Here is a 22,012-nt window from a genome sequence, read left to right on the forward strand (position 1 = left end):
TAATGAGGAAGACTTGGGGAGGGCGGGGGTGAGAAACACGCCCCAGGGTTTTACATTGTTATGAGGACGTACATATATGAGACTGCAAATTGTGTACAACATTATATGACGGTGAAACTTCTGTCAAACAATAAATTAAGCATAAGTTAGAAAAAAGTTAGACACCAAAGGCGGTTGAATTTAGTTTATTTAAGTTCGCCACTGTCATGTTACAGAGAAATATAGCTACAGCCGAGTCCAAAAATTGCTCGTTTCTCCAAGAAAAATGCATCTGGGGACTTGGACTTCAGTGAAAATGTGTCTTTTGGCCATTATTACCCCGAGATCCCCTCAGATTTCCTCTAAATGTTTATAGCACAGTATATGTGCCGTTTTACCACAGATGGTGTGTGTTTTCACTGTTTCACTGCAACTCAAATGGGATTATGAGTGAACATAGAGATTTTATCACAAAACATAAGTCATAATATAATCAGACAATTTCTCATCATCTCATATGCTTTGGGTGAGTGATATAGATCACATGGTGCAATCTGTCAACAAAAAAAACATGACAGAATAGCCGATCACCAAAGAAATCAAGACCTACACATTTGCTGCCTATGCGCGCACACATTCTCATAAAACCGTCCACACAAGTTTATTGTTCCTCCTTCTCCATGTTCAAGTCTCTTAATTAAGCATGTGCCACACCCAGCAGTCATTAGAGAGGGGTAGATGAGAGGCAGTGGATCTGCAGGCTTGAAGGTAGCTGACGGTAACAATGCTGTCCACTGGAAGGTTTCAGTCATCTGTGCCATCCAGGACACTCTGGCTGAGCGCTAGGTCCCAATAGTGTTCCGTGCCGTGTTTCTTGAAGTGTTCTCTGGCCATGTTCTCCGTGGGACACTGCTTGAATTTCATCTCCCCAAAGCTACGCTCTTTCGCTGTTCCCTGGAGAGCCGAGAGGAATCGTTAGGAATGAGACCACAAACCAGACACCATAATCCAACATGATGCTTCCACAGCAGGCAACTCGTGCGCACACTCACCTCCCAAATCAACCAACACTTGTTGTTCCTCCGTGTATCGTCATCACCATCTGGATCTATATTAACACAAAAGTGGGAGCACGAGAGTTGGTTACTGGAATGAAATGTACACGAGCAGATGACAAGCGAATTCCAGGTAAAAGCACTCTTACCATCTCTTTTACTGTTGTGTTCCTCCCATTTGATTCTGTGCATCATAAGTCTCTTGAACTTCTTCTGGGATTTAGGACCTAAAACAGAGCGAGACATTAAGACAAAGTACACAATAAAACCTCAATTTTAGATCACACAAAGGACAATGGCCTAATCCATCATCCTTCAGAAAGGTAATATCACTGCAGCTTTTTACAGGTAGCAGTAACCAGGTGAGTCACTGAAGTCAAACCAGTCAGCTGTGTAACAGCACATGGCTTAGAAAAAAATGCAGTTACATCATTTTATTAACAATGTCATTACTTCACCACTAGATGAGGGAAAACCTCCCAGAATTACACGAGTATCATTTGCACTCCTACTTAAAGCAGCATCTCAACTCTGTCTTTTGAGTTTTTTTGCACCAATGAGCTACAACTGTGAAAATGGCTCTCAATTATGGCCCCAATTCAGTGCAGCATCATTTCAATAAGCTCATGTCTTAACATTATTTTACACCCAGAGTTGCATCATTTATTTTTTTGCCACGATGGTGTAATGATGAAGCGAGAGTTGAACTGCAGCGTAAAGTCAGCAGATCCCAATGATCCTCAGCGGGGGTTAAGGTCTGCGGTGTGTGAAAACAGTGTCTCACGCTCCCTGAACCACTCTTCCACAATCTTAGCTCGATAAATCTTGGCATCGTCATCTTTGAAGTAACCCAAAGCCATCAAGGAAGGAAAATAAAGATCCATTAATGGAAAAACTTGACAATTCCGTATATTCAGGTTGTTAAGCTAACCTAATTTTTTTGGGCAGAACTTAGACCTGACCAACTGAAGTAACTCCAGATAATTTGATTAGCTAATCCATGTAAATATCATTATTCTAAGCAAAAGCTAAGCCACCATTAGATGGAGTTCACATTTTGATGTTCGTTTTAGGATATACTAGGGAGGATTTTTAAAATGCACTTCTTCAGGGAGTTGGTAACTAAACCTGCCACAGCAATCGGAGCCCATAAAGAGCATATGAGAACAGATGTTGATTGCTCTGTAAGGACGCTGAGCGCAGCACTTTCAGAGCTAATGAGCAGTCACCTGAGCCCTTTTCACATCGGCTGTGCCTTATTCGTGCAATAAAGGAGATGTCCTCTTTAACCTGCCGGCTGTTCCTCTTTGGTAACTCACACATGCCAAACAGAGGCAGGGGAGCCCCACATCCGTGCACACTTACACACATCAAATGGCAACAGCGCCATTTACCACAGCAATTATAATTACCAGAGTACACATCTGTACTTTCACGTGCACAACAAAGGCACAGCGGTATTGGTTTGATTGTATTAGCGGTATTAGGGCTCAGTGGTTAGAGTGGCTCGTCCAATAACCGGAAGGTTGACTACCTGAAAAAAGTGACACCAACACCTTTCTCAAGTTCTGAATTTTTTGCAGCTAAAAAAAAAAAGAAAAAAAAAAGTGGAAACAAACCCTCGCTAATAAACAAAATTCCAAGTCGACAAACAATGTCGCTAAAGGCAAAAGTTCATCCACAACCTTCCCTTCATTATAAGTGTCGGTTTGATGCGTGATCCTTTACCTCCTTCTACCACTACAATATTGACATCTCTGTGCAGAACTACGGTGCCCGTCAGGTACAGCTGGTTGGCATTGGCCTCCACTTTAAACTTCTTTGCTGGATTTTGCAGGTTACGGATCCTGTGCAGAAGGTAAGATGTTTAAATGAGACACATTTCAAACGAGTGACGCACATATGTTCAATCCCTGTGTGCTCCCTTCCCCAAAGTCCTACCTGTACACTGCAATGTGAACGCCATTAGTGAGGTCCTCCCTTAGCTGCTTGACCTTCTTCTCTTTTCTCTGCTCTGCCGTGAGCTTGCGAGCTGCATTGGCCTCCTCATGAGCTCTGCAAATAGGCAGCAAAATTAGAAAAACTTGGACCAAGGCATTTCATCCTTCTCAGTAAACAAACTAACAGAATAACCGTGCTACTAACTTTTGTCTCTTGGCCATCTGTGCTCTCACATGAGCCTCTACTTTAGTGGGGTCTTGAACCGCCTCCGTCCCCAATACTCTCATCAGGTTGGAAATACGTACTAAGAAAATGTAAACAGACATCAGCTACATTTCATTTTATTTGGCACTTTAACAGTCTGTGATCACAGCGATCTGTGCGCTTCTACCTTTGGGTTCCGGTGGAGGCATTAATCCCAGGCGGACCTTCTCTTGCACTTCTTTTTGTGCCTCCCTCCGTGTTTGTCTCCTCAGTTTCTTCTGTTCTCTCTTTGTCAGGTACACACCCAGCGTAACTGGCTTATCTGTGTCAACTGAGAAAGAAAAAATACATCAAATGTAACCTAAATGATGTGTGATGGCTTGCAGATGGGGTAAAGACATGGCTGTTTTAATACTTATCATATTAAAAAGCCTTTCCTGTGTGTGGATAATTGTGGAGGTTGTTATTTTTTTTGTCTTCCGAACCATCCACACACTTACCAGGGGGACTCATTTGGGCGGGATGTTCTACCAGGTTGGTCACGCCAAATAAGTCAAACTCCTCGAACTTTGCGTCTGGATTTCTTCAGTCGACAAAAAGGGGGAAAAAGAGAGTTTCTGTCAACTAAAATGCGTCAGTTGTACAGGGTTAATGATTATTTGCCCCACATATGTGTGGGTTGTGTTCTACATCTTCACCATAGTGCTGAGATTTGGCAAAACGCTGCATAAGTTCTTAAACTGTATTTTCTTACATGGCTATATTGGAGGGCAAGATGAAGGAGTCCCACCACTCAATATTGGGCACCTCCCCTTCTCCAATCTCTTTTTTAGGAGCAATCAGTGCTAGCTTGGTGGAAGCCTGGATTCCTGTCTTCTTTGCTGCCTGAGCGATTTCATTCTGCAGCCGTTCCAGCTGGGCCTGATGAGGGCAGACATTCATGCAAGAGAGACAAAAGACATGAACCCGAGTTTTAACTACCGCTCAATATTCTATTTCAAATAACCAGAACATGTGACGGCTGAGGGTTTGAGAGTCCAACCTTAGTTCGAATTCTCTGAGCAATCTTTTCAAAACGCCCCTGCTCGTGGAATTTAAAACCCCTGCGAGCACGCTGAGCTGGTGTGATAGGCACACGCTGGTCAAAGTAGGACGTCGACTCCAAATCATCCCCAGGCTTCTCCTTCAACTGCTGACGGAACTGTTCCCTCTTTACCGCTCGAATGTTAGCTGCACAGAGAGAGGAAAACGGTTTGAGAGCCAAAAAAAGAGAAGAAAATCACATACACAGGTACAGGTGTTATGAAACTGAACACATACCTTTGAGTGTGGGCATACGATGCGTGAGTTCAATCTCTTTGCCACTGGCATCTACAGTTCGTCCCTTGTCATCGAGAATAAGAGGTGTGGGCTTGTTCACCTCTTTAATTTCTACTTTCCTACAGTTGAACAAACAGAAAAAACATTTATTTTTACTGTGCACTTAGAGGAAAGATACACGGACCCCTCCGTCTTTTGCTCTATGTACGTTTCAAATATTCTATGCTGTGATGTTACTTACGGTGGAGCGATTCCCATGGCATGTAGATTGGCTAGTGCTACTAAGTTGTGAGGCCCAGTGTTGCCCAATGTCCCAAGGATACCAGGCTTCATGGCGAGCTGAGACTGGATGCGAGCCTGCAGCTCTGCTGCCTTGCGGGCCTTCTCAATTGCATCGTTCATAAAGCTGGCAGCCTGGGAGGGGGCGATGGACGAGGCACCACCAGCAGCTGCAACAGAGGAAGAGCCGAGAAGCCGAGAGACTGCTGGGGTGTCCAGCTGCGAATGTGGGGTGGGAAAAGCAAACCGCTGAAGTCAGAATTCAAAATTAAATGTCAGATTTTTCTAAATGTATGTAGTGTTTTTTTTTTGTGTGTTTTTTTTTTGTTGACAAAAATTATTCTTATTACTGTTGCACTGGAGGCTGAAGAGCCAAAGCTCAGTTGTTTCTTCCTTTCTTCTATCTGTTTAGTTGCTGCTTCCATCATCTGTTTGATCTGTTGGTACAGCGAAAGGATGAAAATGATAATTATAATCGTCATCAACTGACAACAAATATATAATCCAATAAATGTTAATTGCACCCTTGTTGTACCTGAATTTTAGTAAGCATGCCAGGGCTTTCAGATGGAGGACCAGGTATGACCTCAGGCTCCTCCACCTCCTCAAAGCGAGGGACTCGTTTCCGCTTTGCAGTTGTCCCATCTCCTGGGTCGGGAATTTCTCGTACTACTCCAGCGTCAGCTTCATCTCCAAAAACGTCCTGAGTCCAAACAGCCAAATCACAAACATTAACAAACTTAGACAACTAAATAATCACATACTTTCAGCAACAATCATGTAAATATCAAACCAAATTTAAATGTTATGGATGGAAAAAAAAAACAAGCCAGCACTTTTGGAACCTTAAGCTCTCTCTTGCGGTGCTTTTCTCCTGCTCCTTTGTTGCCACGGGTGCTGCGGCTCTCCTCAAGAGCTTCAAAAAGACGCTCCACAAAACCTCCAGCAGAGTCATCAAGGAAAGGACGCAGCTGGTCTGAGGGAAAATGAATGTGAAACAGTTCACACAAACTGCAACAATTTTGACAAAAACTGAGTAAATATAGAAATAAATGTAGAAGAAAGCAATGATGAATACAGATTGGGTACCATCATTACAAAACAGGGAAACAGCCCGGTATGTGCAAAGTGGAGCAAAGATTAGATATGTGTAACATGCTTAATGTTACTGGAACATCTCTTTCTTTTAAGTATGTAAAAATGAGTGCATTAATAACAATTTCTCTTATGTTTTTTGAAAAATTCAATAGAACTACAAGCTTAGCAATGGGCTTGAAATTGAGCCCGACTTCTAGCTTAAGATACCTTTGCTTGGTCTGCGTTTGTCTTATTCAATAGCGGTCTCAAAGTGTCTTTTAATTCACCTGTGGTCTTCCTTTTATCCAGTCCCTTCCCCACACAGTGTAAAGCTGCAGTGACCACAGTGGGCTCCGAGAAACCCAGCACCTTCTTCACAGTGCGCTCCACCCATGGTCTCAACTCCTCCACCTCCCGCTTTGGCAGAGACATCCTCCAATCCTGCAAAACACAACATAGAGCGCAATACATGAGCAACACCACTTTATCATTAAACTGTCTTCATGACTCTCTGATATGGGTCCGAACAATGCCACACTTATGTGATTAACACAAACGGGGGTTACATAAGCTCAAAAACACTCAATCACCCACTTAGCTGGAGTTGCACTAACACAAACGTTACCTGCTCATTAACTTAAAACAGAGTCAGGACCAAGTTTGCGGTTCTTAAAAGCTTAACAGTAATATTACATTAAAGCAGGCGTATAACATCGCTAACCCGGAGCAACACATAAGCTCAATTCAATTACATCCGCCAAAACTCCCTGGTTACCTGCTAACTAACGTTAGCACACTGCTGTATGCGAGCGACTTACATCAGCGATAAACACATTAATAAAGCACACAAACCTTTAGATTTTTTATTTACGCTTTCTCAGTCTGGATACTCTGTTAAAATCCAAGCACGACCGATCAGATTTTAGAGGAGCAAAACCCTCAAACAGTCGAGTTTCCTCTATAACTTTATGTTTAGCCGCGCCGTTCGCACGACGTTTCTGCCTCGAGACCCGGAACCGGAAATTGAGGTTAATTCTTCTTCGTGACTTTTTCACCACGGTCGTTTCAGTTAAACATTTCTTGTTTTCACCACCTAGCTATAATGTGAAGAACTATGCAGTTTGTGTATTCGCTTCCCTCAAAGTAACGCTTGCTTTTAGTAAACGAATATGAAAATGAAGGTTTTAGAGAAGTCACATTGACCTTCAAGCTTGTGTTTGACCAAAAAGCATTAATAAGATATGAACAGTCTCACTGTTATGAAAGTGTTAGGTTAAATTGTTGTTTGTTTTCATCAAACATGGATCCAATAATAAAGTGTTTTTAAGAGACAAAATCTATGATTTGTCTATACCATGACAAGGTGAGATCACAGCGAAAACAGATAATGCAAAGTACAAGGTCAATGTTGTATCTAGTCATGGGAACAAGAAAATGTAAAACAATGAATAACTTTAAAAATAGCAGTCAGAATGTCTTAAGTGGCTGTTGGGCAAATCAGATTACCTTTACAAATGCAGGAATAGTACACATGGCTAAAGCACTATGTTTATTCTGCTGTGGGGTTAAGTGAGATGCACTTTTTTTGTTTGTTTGTTTTTGCTGGTATTGTTTCTCCTCAAACTCCTCGTGAATATCAAAATTTAAAGAAAGAAATATAAAAATAAATAACTCTAAAAGCACAATTGAAAGTAGGAGCATAGAATAGAGGCTGCTGGAGAGCTGCATCACCACAAAAGCATCTGATATAATCAAACTGCTGCAGTACATTTATTTAGTTTCATGGGCAGCATGCAATTAGAGTACACAAAGGAGACAGTGAACACTGCTGGCCCTAGATGGCCCTTATTCTAAATGCTTGTTACATTTTTGAGTAAAAAAGGGGGGAATTGTTGATCAACTGTCTAAAAAAATGAAACTATTTCACATTTAAAATAGGTTAAAAACAAACATTTATCGATGATCAGTTACCACTCTCCATAAGCCAGGTATTATCTGGTGTGTTTTCTGCTTGGTTCAGATCTTGGATTACATGACAAAACCACAATTTTCCATAACTAGTTGTAATTGTTGTCTCCGGTTAAATGTTATCTGAGTGTTGCCCCATTAACCACAGGATTGTCTTGAACCCATTCAACTGACTTGTAAAAACATGGGATTATCAAGTGATCTCTGCCTCCCTCGACTGAAGTCCCTCCCCTCCTCATTTTTGCTCTCTTTGCTTAATATGGGTCAACTGAGTGCACTCGTAGTAGTATGAGCATGAATCAGTTGTAGTTAGCCTGAGGCTTCACCAGTCTGCCCCCTTTCTCTACAGCAAGCCTCGTCCACGCTTTCACTGAGCTAAAACTACGTGTAAGTGTCGGGACGGACTGCAGATGCACGTACAACAGAGTTTACCTCCTCATTTACATCCTTGTTTACTTGGATGCTATGAATATGTGAATAAGCAGACCAGGATTTGCCATGGTTTGTAATTACTCAAGTTTTGAGTATGGAAAATGACCTGACAGCTTAAAAAACCTCTTACTAGAACTTTTATCATATCCTTTGTCTGAGCTTTTTGTCCACCCCTTTTGTCTTTGTGTTCAAAGCAAAGTTTTGGTTCCAGTTCACTCTGTGACCTCTGGTGTATGTTATAAAATGAAACACACTGTAAGTTACTACATTAGGATATTCACTGTTTGAAAATGTAGTGACTGTCACAAGTATTTCTTTCAAATAATTTCATTAGTTGCAAAATTTCACCTTAGATTTAGATGAGCTCCAATTTGAGGACATCTTTATGAGTTACAGCTCTTTAATGTGGAGGAGCTCAACTAACAACACAGACAATGTTCATCTTTATCATTTTGAGATTCCTTTGCAGATAATGATATAAAGTCTGGAACCATGCACGTCACCACACAATGGGTTTTGCTTTTTGTGATTGTTTGCCTGGCCTTAACTGCAGCTGACTTTGTTTGTTGTAGGTCTTGAAAATAAATGGTTGCCACTTATAACCCAATCACAATTTTTTTTCCTTCATATTTTTTTCTACAATCACCCACAGATAAGGATATCAGGGGCATGTGGGGGTTAAGTTTCTCGCCAAAGGACATGTCAACATATTAAGGGTCCTAGAGTCTTATCTGCTGATTGGAAGACAACCACTGTATCCGTTGAATCATGGGCCCCCAACTTATCACTTTGTTAAAACCATCAATAAACACTCGTGACTCACTGCCTCTTGAAGCTTTGCATGTCCAAACTATCACACTGCCTGCAAGTGTTTTATATTTGATGCTTTAGATCATGAGACATTCCAAGCTTTCTCTATACCATGTTCCACCTATCAGTCTGGTTTAGACTGATTTAGGTTGCATTTGTCAAAAACAGCTGGACAGTCTAATTTCTCCTGTAAACTATTTTACAGCAACATCAAACATGACATTTTTATCATTTTTGCTCATGGAAGGTTTATACCATTTTATATTATAACATTTTTTCACTCAATTGTCCAAAACACCTGAGCTGCTAAAAAAATATGGTCCTACATATCGAAGGGCTAAAATTCGTAACCCTGTCATCAGTTTTGGATTTGAATACCTCCAAATGAAAGTAAACACTCTGCACTTAAATGGCCTTTTTTGACTAAATGGGATTTGTGCTGCGCTTGCCACAGGGTTGAGCACACAGAGGAAAATCAATGAAAGTTTTCAAAGTTGTCGTTTTGTTGTTGGCAAGCAGCTCACGATTTGTAATCAAATGCAATTGATAAATTCTACATCAGCAAGTGTGCCCACATTCTTAAAAAGCAGTATTTCTATTAAGCAAGCGCTAAACCAAAATGCAGAAACAGTCTGAGGAAGATTAAGTAAATCACATGACTCATTATATTCATTTTTACATGATATGCACTCGTTACTTTCAAAGGCAGCAGGAGGATAAGTAGAAAGGCAGTAGCAGCCAGACTGCTGAGCTTTTGGCTTGTATTGGTCTGGATCAATGAGGTTTGTGTTAACACAAAGCCAAAGACATCAATTATGATCTCAGAGAACAATTGTTGCTGTCCATCAATCTGGGAAGGGATATGAGGCCGTTTCCACACAATCCGTCATTTTACAGTGAGAAAGATTATTCAGTAGAGAAAAACACAAGATAGGTGTCAAACCACCAGTGAGTGGTCGTCTTAGCAAGTTCACCCCAAGTTCAGACCATGCAAAGCTCAGAAAAACTGCAAAAAACTCAAGAGCTGCATATCTCACACTCATCTCAGAAATTTTTAGTTTTCAGCTTGGCACACACTGGGTCATACAGCAGGACAATGGTCCCAAACACAGTCTCAAATCTACAACAGAATGTCTGAAAAAGAAAAAAATCAAGGTGCTGCAATGGTCCAGTCAAAGTCCAGATCGCAACCTGACTGAAATGCTGTGGTGGGACCTTAAAAGAAGTGTGCATGAATTAATGACCACAAACCTCAACGAACTGAAGCAACATGGTAAAGAACAGTGGACCAAAATTCCTCTACAACAATGTTAGAGACCTAATTTAAGGACCAAATGATTTTCTATCATGTCACGATACCTGAAATGTTCAAACTGAAAGAGGGTGTTGTTCTTTTTCACATGGCTGTATGATACTGGGAAGGAATATGTATCCGTCTCTGCTAAAGGAAAAAAACAGGCACTCAAACCAACACCATTTCCATATAAACCTGCACTTTCAGTTGGGTATGTCGCACCACAATCTTGATCTTCATCTCGGTAAACCCACCTGTTTATTTGATTGTTTGACATTTAGAAAAGTAATCTGGCTGCTATCAAATCAATGGCGAGTCAGCAAAAACCTCACACACACCCACTGTCACCCGCGATCAACCAGAATTCCTTGTTGCCACATCCCATGTGTTGTCTGCTCCCCTCCTGTCTCTCCAGCCAGCCATCATGTAATGACACCTCAGCACATAATACAACAATGCCACAGACATTTCTATACAGTAGAAAAACAAAACATACACGGGCTCACATGCACACACATGCACTCACCGACGCTGGCATAGATGTCAACTTGCCAGTCTGGCTGAACAAGTCCAATGCAGCATCATGGGGGTACGATGAGAGCTTTGTGAATTCGTCTATTATATATCTGGAATGCCAAGCATTTAGTCAGCAGTTACTGTCCAAGATCTGGAAAGCACGAATTGTTGAGTCAAACAGGTGTTTGCTTTATATATTCTTAACTACCAATGTGATGTAAGTCTATACATGTGTGTTAGTCCTGTGATATAAACTTTACACTTGACTTTATTAAAGATATTCCCTATTTTCCTCTACAAAGCTTTTTGATTAATCAAATTTAAGGTTCTAGTGTGTTTCATCATGCTGGCCCAGTTTTATTTCATTGACAGGGTCTGTAAATCATTTGGAAGATACAGTCCCAGGGGTTTCTGCTGTCTGAACTCACACATATGGGCTGCTTGGCCCATTAGAGCGTGCGCTTTTACATGTGATGCATCACAAATCACCCACAAACAGTGTCAGCTTCTATCTCTTGCTATTTTTCTCATTCATAACACTCTTTGTTTGACAGCTCTGCCTTCCCTTCACACTTCTCTTCTTCCTAACATCAGTCTATCCAAACTGGTGATTCCCCTTACGCTGTGTGTACTTGAATAATTGAGCAGGTGTGTAAGATGTCATCATCCTGGGCAAGCTCCCGAGAACACATCCAGGCCAGAGAAACTGATGAGAGTCTGATTTGCCTGTAGCCTGGCCGTGCCCTAAATATCACACACAATGTCATGAGACACACGTGAGTCCTTGAAAGTGTTGTTCTAATATCTCAGTCTTTCCAGAGTTGGTGATATCACAGGGATGGGGACCACAGATGGTGGGCAAAACCACCCCTTCCACACGACAAGGCCTGTCACTGCTGCGATCTTCAGGAAGGCAGAAATGACTTCAGAGTATCTCTGATTTCCACCGCCCGTCTGACCACTGTGCAATTTTAATGAGCATTGGGGCCGTTTTGGGACAGGTCTGCTCTAAAACCCCCTGTGGACTTAGGGTGAGTAAGAGTATGTGTGTGCTTCCCACTGTGCTAAAGCGTGTGTTTGTGCCTGTGTGTGTGTGGATTTGTAAAATCATTGTGTGACTTCACCTCACGTGAGTTTCGCTGGAGTGCAGCGACTGAATAATGGGGGAGGGGAGTTGGGTATAAGTGCATAAGCACCTCATTGTGTCATTCCCGTCCTTACGTGCACAGCACATGGAGCAGGAGACACCCATAACTTGTTAAACCCAATAAAGGCTTGCAGACCGACAATTAAAACCTACACAACAGGGGATAAGAGGCGCAGTAAGTTCATTATGTGCAATCCTTCTGGTGCACGAAAACACATGCTCAAATAATCCAACACAGGTTTGTTGGATACTCAGAGAAGTAAAACCAACTAATATCATTAAAGGTGCTTTAACAATCACTCCTTTATTAAAGTATAATGAAACACAAAATACTCCGTACCGCTGAGTCATTTCACCAAATAAGCACAAAACTAATGGGTGCAGCCGGTGCAAAAACAAGTTATTTTTAAATTTAAGTGGAAAAAAAACAGTCAGTGTCCACTACGTTCTACAAAACTGTAGCAAAGTCAGGTCTCCTCCCTTTGCCCCCCCACACATCCTCTTACCGCCCTTCCCTTCTTGCCCCTCGTTGCCATCTTTCAGCAGAGAAAAGGGGGATGCAGAAATGGTGGGGAGAGGCAGGGCAAGAGCGTCTTTGCTAAAAACTGCATGGATACAAGGGGGGGCCGAGAGGGAGGGAGGAGGCGAGGTGGGCCGTCTCTGTGGTTGTAGCGTAGCCCAGTCAGTGTGTCAGAGACAGGCCCATCAAGAAATCAGCCAGTCAGTGTGTCAGACTGTGTGACGGGGTGCGGCACACGCGGGTGCATCTGTGTTTGTGACTCCTGGTACATGTGTGTGTGCATGTGTGGCACGGCTGATTTCATCCTGTCTGAGCAGCGAGAAATCAAACCACACCCTCTTAAAAACTGACCACTTTCATGACCCGTCTAGGATCCAGGGACATGACGCTTAAGTGACGAGAAAATGATGAACATAAGTGTTTTTTCATTCAGGAATGGGTGAATTGATTATAAGATACATAAGAAGAAGGATTATTTTATTGATCAAGTAATGATTATTATTATTCTGATTGATAATTTAGTCTACAGTAATTATTAACATCATGTGTCTGCAGGAAAAAAAAAAAGAAACTAATTTTGTGGAATCAATAAAAAGATACTCATGAAATGTTCAAGGTTATTAAAAATAATAAACTGAACTTGCATGAGAGCATAAAAAGATATAAAAAAAGATATAAAACATATCCCAAACAGACGACTGTAAGTGGCACCGTTAATTTTACTTTGGTTGCAGAGTCCTGGGGAACAACGACAGCTTTTAAACCTTTATTGTAGCCATTCAAAACCTGTGTGCATCTGTCTCTGTGTAGTTTCTGACATTTTTTAACTTCATTTAATTCATGTTCGTTTTGATTTGTAGGAGTCCGCGTTGCACTGACAGATTTTGCACCCCCTGAAGGTTTTTAATGAGATTTACGTCAGGACTCATTATTTGTCCGTTTTAATCAGTCCATATTTCTCATTTTCTTTAAGTGCTGCTGGATATATCAGATCATTCTCCTGCTGGAGGACCCAAGACGTCCTTAAACCTAATTTTATGAAATTGACAAATTTTGCTATGAAAAGGCCTTGTAATCTCCTGATTTCGTCTTTCATTTCATGCATTTGGCGCCTCTATAGCTAAAGGCAGCAAAGCATACCCACAGTCTGAGAGAACTTCCACCGTGTTTCACTACTTTGGTTTCCTCTGTGTTTTAACACTATAATAAAAGGCCTGTCAATGAAAGTTTTTGCAAACATCAATCTTGCCTTTTTGTATACTTTCTTGTACGTTCTCCTTCACCTTCACTCATCCATTGCTCCATTTGTTTCAGTATGCAGTATGAGATATGGGCTGAAAGCACCCCTCCTTCAGATGTGTTGCATTGTAAATGCAATCAGAGTTCTGGATAATAACTATAACTATAAGTTGAAAACAGAAATTTCTACATAGTATTTAATCACATTAAGCACAAGTAAGCCTTGTCTATATGAGTATATGAGTAATTAACTAAAACACATCCAGTATCTCCAACATACATTATATAATCTGTTATTTTTCCTGTGATATACTAAATCCTACATTTTTTAGGCATTTGTCATTTAATGACGCAGCAACTGTCATTTTGACTGATTTCCACCAGATTTACAGATTATTTTTATGTAAAAACCACATCATGATCCATTTTACAGTCAGCGAGCTCCAGATCTGTTCGCCTTATCGGCAGTGTGTGTTTATGTGTGTTCTTCAAACACTGGGAAAAAATCAGCTCGTCTTTTTTGGTGTGGGTGATACATCACTCGCACGGCTTGTGATGCTCACCTTTTTTCTTTTTTTTTTTTTTTTAGGAGGAACTGAAATCATAATCCTGGATAAAAAGATCAGTCTTAAGCTACACACAATATTTTGGCTTCTAATATCAGGAATGCTCTTGAGACACCGTCACGCCAGACTCCTCTCTGCTGCCCACAGGAGGTATTTACTAATATTTTCTCTCTAAATGACGGGCAAATCACGCGAACATATATAAACTACAGTTATGCTTGTGCTCTGCAGTAGCAGCTGGTTGGAGGATCAGCCAGACCCCCCGCCCGCCCCTCTACTTTCAGTCAGATTAGAGACTGTAGTCTCACACACCCCCTATCCTTCCTCTCGTCACACCCCTCCACCCACCCACACTCACGCACACTTCAAAATGTAGTCTCTAAATCTGCACCCCACCGAGTCACACATCTGTTTAGCGTGAGCTGCTTTACGAGTCAATATTGCATCATTGTAACGAGAAAGAATGAGGAAAAACATCTATGTAAATGAATTAAAAAATGATGTAGCACAGGGAGAGCAATATTCCATACAACAGGCATAATACACAGAGGCGGTTCAACGTTCAAAATGTGTGATTTATTAAAAGAGTTTGTTTTTTTCTCTCGATGCGTCATTTTTGAAAAAGAGCCAGCAGAATAATACCATGTAAAGATGGAGCGAAAGAAAGACAAGAGTTCTGTTGAGTAAGAAAAGGTACTAACTGGATTGAGGGAGATGAAGGAGAGAGGGCAAGGGCAGACCAGTGCAGCAGGGTGGGGGAGGGGAGGCTAAAAGGGGGGTGGGGGTGGTGGTGGGGGGGCTTTTCCAGCCAGCTTCTGCTATGTATTAAGAAGAAGGAAACTAAAACAAACAAGACATTGTTATTTCTGACCAATCAGCTCCGGCCAGTGCATTAGAAACCAAACATGGAATACAAGGTCATAAACAGTGAAAAAAAATAAGTGCAATTGGTTCTTCTGTCATACCACAACCATACAGTATAAAAACAGGAGTGAGGTGGAAGACGACCCCAGCCTCTGGGGTTGTGACGGTGGGGTTCATACACTCCTTACTCCAAAAAAAAACATTGGCAGTAACACGATGGCTGCCAGTGGCTCTGTGTTCACACGTGGTGCTTTTTTTGGGGTAGTTTGGTATGCGGTCACCCACCCTCTAGTTACACAAGTAGAGGGTGAACCACGAATACCAATTCAAATAAGAAAAAAAAAAATCATATTTACAATAAGTTTTGCAGTATAGGTCAATCCAACCAAACTGATAAAAACCCTTCCAATATTAGTAAGAATATTGTGAGTTTATTTCCAGATAAAGGGAGGGCTTCCTGTGAAATATCAACATTAGAACAGGGGTTAGAATGAGAGTAGCAGCACTGGAGGGTGTTGCAAATAAATGTCCTCCTTCGATGTTCATACTTTGTGGTTGTTGATTTTCTTTTTTTTTTTTTTTTAATCCTTTCAAGTTTTCAAGAGCACCAGCTTCGAGTGAAGTTCGAGCTGCTCCTCCGCTGGTGAGAGCCAAAAGAAAAGCCCCAATGGAAGGTCACGCTCAAAATTCAAGACAAAATGGAAGCCACTGCTGCCGTTGTGTGTGTTAGCTGGAGATGTGGATAGTGTCGCTTAACTGTAGATGTCAAGATACTGTAGCTGGTTTTTAAGCGGTTGATGATACTGTTGGGTTTAATGCCGTGCGAATCTGAAAGGAAGATGATTAAGACTACATGTCGGCTTTCCAGATTGAATGTGTACTGGTTTTGTGAAATGTAAACAATCAAAACGCAGTTATGAATGCACTGAAAGCACCAAATATTCTTCTGGACACATCCTATTTGGTAAAAGGCACAGTAGTCCAATTGTTCAGTTAAAACACTTCATCCTCTTGCTTTGTTTTTTTTTTTTTTCAAACATAACAAAAAAAAAACATGGACAAAATGTCAACAGCATCTTCCCAGTTACCTTCAAAAACTGTAGGCCAGACTGTGCGGGTGCACAGCAGGCGGTAATCAGCTGCCCGATAAATAAATACAAACAATAAATAACTGCAGCATCAGATCAACACATGAATAAATTAACTGTGGTGACTCGAGAGTCATGTCTTTGAGTGGTCCTCATTTTTTTCCCCGCCCTCAGGCCAGCCTTTCAAAAGTCTTTCTCTGGTTTTCTTGACCCTGATTGTCTTTTACTTTGCAGTTGGGAGATCAGGAAGAAAAATCTGATCTGCAGCACGTCGGTAAGGTTATGTGAACTCTGATCAGTGGGACGTCGCTCCTCTCCATGCTGCTGGTCTGCCAGTCAAGTGTCCAAACATTTCTTGGATTACATTCATGAGTTGTGACATCATCTTTACCACCGTCTCCAACGACTAACACGCCACACACGTACAGTATACTACTATCTGTGTCTTTTTGTTTCTCACATCACAAGCTACAAAGTTTTCTTCACTGAGCCATTTTTTTCACCCCAAGCTGGATGCCTCAGCTCAATCTGCAGCTGAATGGAAAGTAAAACGTGTATCCTGCCATAAGACAAGAATCAGCTCACTCTCCATCGCTCATTCTGGACTGAATCACAAGTGAAAGCTTCCATTCTAATAATGACATCAGATTTTCTATTTTCGGTGGATCTGTCCTCCAGGTTAAGCCAAATGTATACTTGCTTTTAAACGCATGCATCCTGTGTTTGTTTGGAGTGTCGGTCGTGCACATCCTCAGAAATTGATGCTACGAGTACACAAGATGCAATATGGAAGTGACCAGTAGAGGCAGCGTAGGGGGAAAATGGGATCAGATATCCACAATTGATGGACCCAAAATATCATTTGCACACCTCAGCTGTTCCCTTTTCTGTTGTGATAACCTCTGTTATTGTCTCCATGTTCAATCTTTACATTCTGCAAAACTGGAGGCTCAGTGCGATCTGACTTCGCTGGCGTGGCCCCTTGAGGAATCGTCTAGTAAACAGGAAAATATGCGGGCACTGGAGCTGATATCGGAGCCGGTTGCCTACGTAAGCACGAGGTTAAAAAGCAAGTATATTTCTGGTCTTAGAGTTGTGCTGAAAAAGCCATCTCTGAATTAACTGATTGCTTTTATGCTGCGAGTAGAAACTATCACGCTTTCCAACTGATCATTATAACCGTAACCCTGAAGTTAAAGCGTTTTCCTCGTTTCCCCTTCAACCACACCTACTTTTAAGCACAAATTTTAATAATGCGACCGTGATTTCCGCTCTTTGACAGATTTGATTAACACATTACATCCTCTTGGAAATGACCAGTCTATCTGTGGTGTGGTTAGGGGTCAACTTTGATCCATTATATCTATCACGAGCAATTTGTTCCTAACTTTCTCTTTGAAATGCTTTCCTAATCAAACAGCCTGTTCCCTTCCTATTGTAAAAGCAGCTTTAAGCCCGGTGTTGGTGGAAAAGCAAAGCTCCCGGCTCGCTGCCTCTTCAGCGCCTCAGGATTCTGAGGTGGTGGGGCATACTTTGGGCAAAGGCTCACTTGTGACAAGTGGAAGCTGGCTTTGACCCTGACATGTCTCAGCTGTCTCTTGTTTGCTCTGTTGTCCAACAACAAGTTGGCTTTGGCACCCGATTGGGTTCTTTTGATTTCCAGGGTGCTTGGGGGGTGTGGTGGATGAGATGGAGCTGTCTTGTGTTGCTGGATTGTGCCTCCTGCTCGTCGTGATGATGTTTTCATCGCTACCCACCAGTGCTGCCTCTTCGTGCGAGAGGCAAGCTTTTCGTGGGTAAAGGATGGGAGCGACGTGCACCCACGTCAAACTCGGCTCAGAGTTTTGCCCTGTGTTGTACTTTAATCGCGTGCTCGGTTCCTGCCTCTCAGTGTCTTTTCCCTTCCCGTCATCTTTTAGCTGGCTGTTATTGATCATATTCAGTGAATGTTGGTTAGCAGCAGAAGCCAGCAGTGGAGAAGAGGGAGGGCACGCCCTTTCATGCTGATCATGCCTACTCTCTTCTGCATTGCGAGGGCACTTGATGGGTACGGGAGAGGACCTGGGGGAGTCCGTACCGGTCCAGCTGAGCCTGCGCTTCTGGAAAACAAAAAGTGGTGCAATTTGCAAATGAATATGAAGTTCAACTGGTGGTCGTGTAGCTTACGGGGGACAGAATGTTTATTTGTACAAGAGACTTCTTGGACTCGCAGGGAAGCATGCGTTCTCACCTTGACGGGAATATGTGACTGATCCCTGTGTTTGTGTGAAAGGGTGGAGCTGGAGGTGGTGTCCCGCAGGGAGCGAGTGGGACATGTGGCGTTGCTTGGGGCTGCAGACACAGGTTGAGCGGAAATTTGTGGGAACCAAAGCTTTAACATCACCTCCACCTGCAGCAGAGTGTTCAGGTACTTCTCCCTAAAACACAAGAAGAGCAGAGGATGTACATTTCAAGTTGAGAACAGATGGAAATCGCCACAGACCCTGCCTTTACATCAAGGTAACACTTCTTCAGTAATCTGCACAGCACTGCTGATAAATCCTGTAACTCTACCTACCCAAAGGACTGTTCAATAAAACATGCCTTGAAATGTTAGACTACCTTACTGGCACCCTGTACATTTTAAATAACAATTCACACACTAACATCCAGTTGTTTGGATGCTAGTATGTAGTATGTTAGGATGTTTCGCAATACAGGAACATGAGGAGACTGAGTAGTAGAAAAAAACAATAAGGGTGCACAGTAAAATAATGTAATCTTACCCGCAGTTAGGCCTCTGCAAAACTCCCACAATCCTCTGGATGCGATCCATGGCAATGCTTTGCTGGAAACTACTTAAACCTGTCAATCAGAAAACATAAACCGCCAGTCAGCATTTTTCGCGCACAGGTTCTGTCCAACCCACTCGCACAGACATCACTCTAACGCAGGATATTGGTAAACCCTATTGAGCTAATGATTCAGCCAAGAGACAGCCATCTCAAACATGCTGCACTTTGGACTGCATCAATACAGACCGCTGCACAATGGAATACTCAGTAGCGCAATGGAAAGGCCTCTTCGATTACAGCCTGTATTTAGCATCTACAACTTAACCTCTGCAAACATCCTTGCTAGAGGCGGTGATGTAAGGATGCTTACCATGGTCGAATCGGCCCTTCTTCAGTCCATTCAGCAGATCGAGCAGCGGCCTGACAAAACCTTGCAGCTCAGCACACTGAAAGAGGAAGAGGAAGAGAAGACAGATTAAGGTTTTTGGTCGGGTTCTTGCAGTCTGAAGCAGTCTGCTGAGCTTTCCTTGCAACACATAATGCTATGTCATCCCTGTTCTCATCACGCTCTTTTTCTTGGCCCTCCACACATTGCAAAAAGCAAACTCACCTTTCGAGCAAACAGCAGATCTCCCTCTGATTTTGGTGTCTGGCTTGTGGGTTCTCTCTCAGCCAGGCCAATGTGGGCTGCTTTGCCTTCTCTCTCTGACCTGTACAACTCATCCTCTTCCTCTTTATCCGTGAGGCTGTCAGATGTCCACTGGGACCTGGGGCTCCCTGATTCAACATCTTTCCTGACCTGAGGCCTGCCCATCCCACCGATGATGACGGAGGGAGCGCTATATGTCAAAAAGACATCTGTGTCATCCTCAGCCTGCTCCGAGTCGCTGAACAAGAGGCCATCGCTGGAGCTCAGGGAATCGAAGGGTGGAGTAGAAGTGCTTCTTTGAGACTGCATCTCTCGTTGGGGCTGCAGCAGAGGATTAGAATTATTAGGGGGGATACATTCAGCTTAGAGAGAAAAAAAAAAAAAGTGACCGACAGTTCAAATAGGGCACAGACACAATTCCATAGCGAGGACAAATGCTTCATTTTTCATTTCTCTCCACCAGAAATGATCATTCACACATCTCAAAATGGTGGGCATACCCATGCCCTAGTTTAACATGGTGCAGAGTGGGACTGGGGGTAGGCAGAAGGCACACAATAGTGGTATATGTCTGGCTCCCATTGAGGAGACTGGAGACTGGAGAAGAGTAAAATGTGAGGGGGATGGGAGCTTGTAGAGTAGTGAAATCAGAATAGGCCCTCTCCCTCTCTACCACAGCCTCCGGTGCTCTCTGTAGCCCCTCCTCTCTTCTGTCTCTGGCTTTCACTCCATCCCCCCTTAGGATTCACACAAACCACCCTCTTTCCTCTCCGGCTGCATTTCTGTATGCCTCTCATATCTCCCCGTGCTGCCCTCAGCTCATCCTGTTTGTTATACACACAAGCCCGGTGCGCCTCTCTTCCTTTCCTCCACTAACCACCCAGCCTTCTCCTCTTCCTCTCACATTTTGCACGCTGTATATCTCTGGCTGTGAGCCTTCCCCTTGTTTGTCTTTCCCTTCTCGCTTAGTCCGTGTAATCTCTGAGTGCCTGCTGCTCTCTGATCCCACAAACACATATAGGGAAACGACGGTGGGGAACAGAAACGCACTCAGCAGCTAAACACACCACTGCAGCTTTTATGAAGCTGACAGTCTTAACTGACACACACCTATAAGAGAGAGATATTGTTTTTGTTTTTCCCCACACAGAAACCAAGATAGATACTTTTCTGTTATATTTTTGTTAAGTTCACAGCTTTTATAACAGATTGATGCTTACAAATCACGGTACGAGTGTCTAATGGCTAGGAAACCAAATGTCATGTTTTTTTTAACCATTTATTTATCCTCTTTCTCTTTTGTTTTTTTATCATATCCGCATATGAGATAATAAGAAGGGTACCATTTGGTTCGTTTCCACAGCTTTTTTGAGTTGTCTAAGCCCAGGGTGGATAAGAGATGATGGGATGGTGCAATTGTGCTCAGGTAGAGAGGCAGGTGTTGGCTGCCAGTCTGTGTCTGCGCATCACGATGCCCACAACAGGAACTAACACGCCGCACGTTTTATGACAAACTTCTAAGCACATTTGCAACACCCAAATTCCTCTCAAATATCTTAAACCGATACGAGTGACAAGGCAACAAAGCAAATGTTGAATACAACATGATGTGTCGACGCAAACACCAAAGCTCGGAAAACTTATCAAACGAACGAAAAAAAAAAAGAAAGAAACAGCTGTAAAAACACACGGCAGATTTGAAAGAATTGTAGCGGAGCTCATACAGGATGCAGTGGGGCAGTAAATACCTTCAGGCTAGTCTGACAACTTCGGGAAACGTTAGCTACAGCTAAATAAAAACGGTTAAATACTCACCTTCGGTTATTTGGAACAAGAGCAGCTTCCAAAAAATATTTGAAAAAAAAAAATCGATACGAAAAGTATAAGTGACGGCTCTTTATCCTGCTTGTAAACAACGGGTCCGTCAGTACACACTCTGCGGCTGGAGCAGCATCGGGGCGCCCAGCCTCTACTCTCACACACGCTCAGCACCCAGCAGTTCATCGATCTTTGCCTGAGCTAGCTCTTTCTCGCAGTTTACGAGCGTCAACATGTGCGTAGATCCACGTGCCCACGTTTTGCGCTCATTCTATTGGCTGTGGTCCCGCTACTGGCGCACGCCATTGGCTAAATCTTCCAGCCAGTAATTGCCTCACCAGCCGCTGATTGGACGGCGGCAGGGGCTCTCATGGTCCCGCCTACTCATGTGTCGCCAGTGTGCCTGGCATCTGACAGTGCTGCTCTACTACAGCGAGCGGGTGTAAACACACGCACGTTCTACGACGTCAAC

At 42.7% G+C, this 22,012-nt stretch overlaps 2 protein-coding genes across 3 annotated transcripts; both read right to left on the reverse strand.

Annotated features, from left to right (window-relative positions):
* Positions 1 to 169: 169 nt before the first annotated feature.
* prpf3 (PRP3 pre-mRNA processing factor 3 homolog (yeast)) lies at positions 170 to 6,869 on the reverse strand. 2 transcript variants are annotated; one of them, XM_072394187.1, is made up of 17 exons: positions 6,708 to 6,869; positions 6,143 to 6,296; positions 5,624 to 5,754; positions 5,314 to 5,481; positions 5,129 to 5,215; positions 4,741 to 4,997; positions 4,500 to 4,618; positions 4,222 to 4,409; positions 3,934 to 4,100; positions 3,680 to 3,762; positions 3,367 to 3,510; positions 3,180 to 3,279; positions 2,976 to 3,089; positions 2,763 to 2,881; positions 1,184 to 1,261; positions 1,032 to 1,087; positions 170 to 933 (listed from the first exon to the last, which is right to left on the reverse strand). In XM_072394187.1, the coding sequence occupies exons 2-17, from the start codon at positions 6,285 to 6,287 to the stop codon at positions 784 to 786; spliced, it is 2,106 nt and encodes a 701-aa protein (XP_072250288.1). In that variant the 5' UTR covers positions 6,288 to 6,296; positions 6,708 to 6,869; the 3' UTR covers positions 170 to 783. The 2 variants fall into 2 exon arrangements, with proteins under 2 accessions (XP_072250288.1, XP_072250287.1); XM_072394186.1 differs by having other exon boundaries at positions 5,615 to 5,754.
* Positions 6,870 to 14,924: 8,055 nt separating this feature from the next.
* LOC140316378 (uncharacterized) lies at positions 14,925 to 21,718 on the reverse strand. The gene is made up of 6 exons (XM_072394188.1): positions 21,538 to 21,718; positions 19,684 to 20,043; positions 19,444 to 19,519; positions 19,065 to 19,143; positions 18,530 to 18,716; positions 14,925 to 18,398 (listed from the first exon to the last, which is right to left on the reverse strand). Exons 2-6 carry the CDS (start codon positions 20,029 to 20,031, stop codon positions 17,805 to 17,807), a joined length of 1,284 nt encoding a protein of 427 aa, XP_072250289.1. The 5' UTR covers positions 20,032 to 20,043; positions 21,538 to 21,718; the 3' UTR covers positions 14,925 to 17,804.
* Between the last annotated feature and the right edge of the window lie 294 nt (positions 21,719 to 22,012).

This window comes from Leuresthes tenuis, unplaced genomic scaffold (genome assembly GCF_036924035.1).
Source record: "Leuresthes tenuis unplaced genomic scaffold, fLeuTen1.0.hap1 SCAF_10, whole genome shotgun sequence".
NCBI classification, from domain to species: domain Eukaryota; kingdom Metazoa; phylum Chordata; class Actinopteri; order Atheriniformes; family Atherinopsidae; genus Leuresthes; species Leuresthes tenuis.

Excerpts from the sequence above, each read along its gene's own strand:
- prpf3 (XM_072394186.1), bottom strand. The coding sequence starts at position 6,287 with ATGTCTCTGCCAAAGCGGGAGGTGGAGGAGTTGAGACCATGGGTGGAG. Across the intron at positions 4,101-4,221 it reads CTCAGAGAATTCGAACTAAG|GCCCAGCTGGAACGGCTGCA; the intron begins GTTGGACTCTCA and ends TGCCCTCATCAG. Across the intron at positions 1,088-1,183 it reads ACACAACAGTAAAAGAGATG|ATCCAGATGGTGATGACGAT; the intron begins GTAAGAGTGCTT and ends GTGTTAATATAG.
- LOC140316378 (XM_072394188.1), bottom strand. The coding sequence starts at position 20,031 with ATGCAGTCTCAAAGAAGCACTTCTACTCCACCCTTCGATTCCCTGAGC. Across the intron at positions 19,520-19,683 it reads ATCTGCTGTTTGCTCGAAAG|TGTGCTGAGCTGCAAGGTTT; the intron begins GTGAGTTTGCTT and ends TTCCTCTTTCAG. Across the intron at positions 18,717-19,064 it reads TTGCAGAGGCCTAACTGCGG|GGAGAAGTACCTGAACACTC; the intron begins GTAAGATTACAT and ends CTTGTGTTTTAG.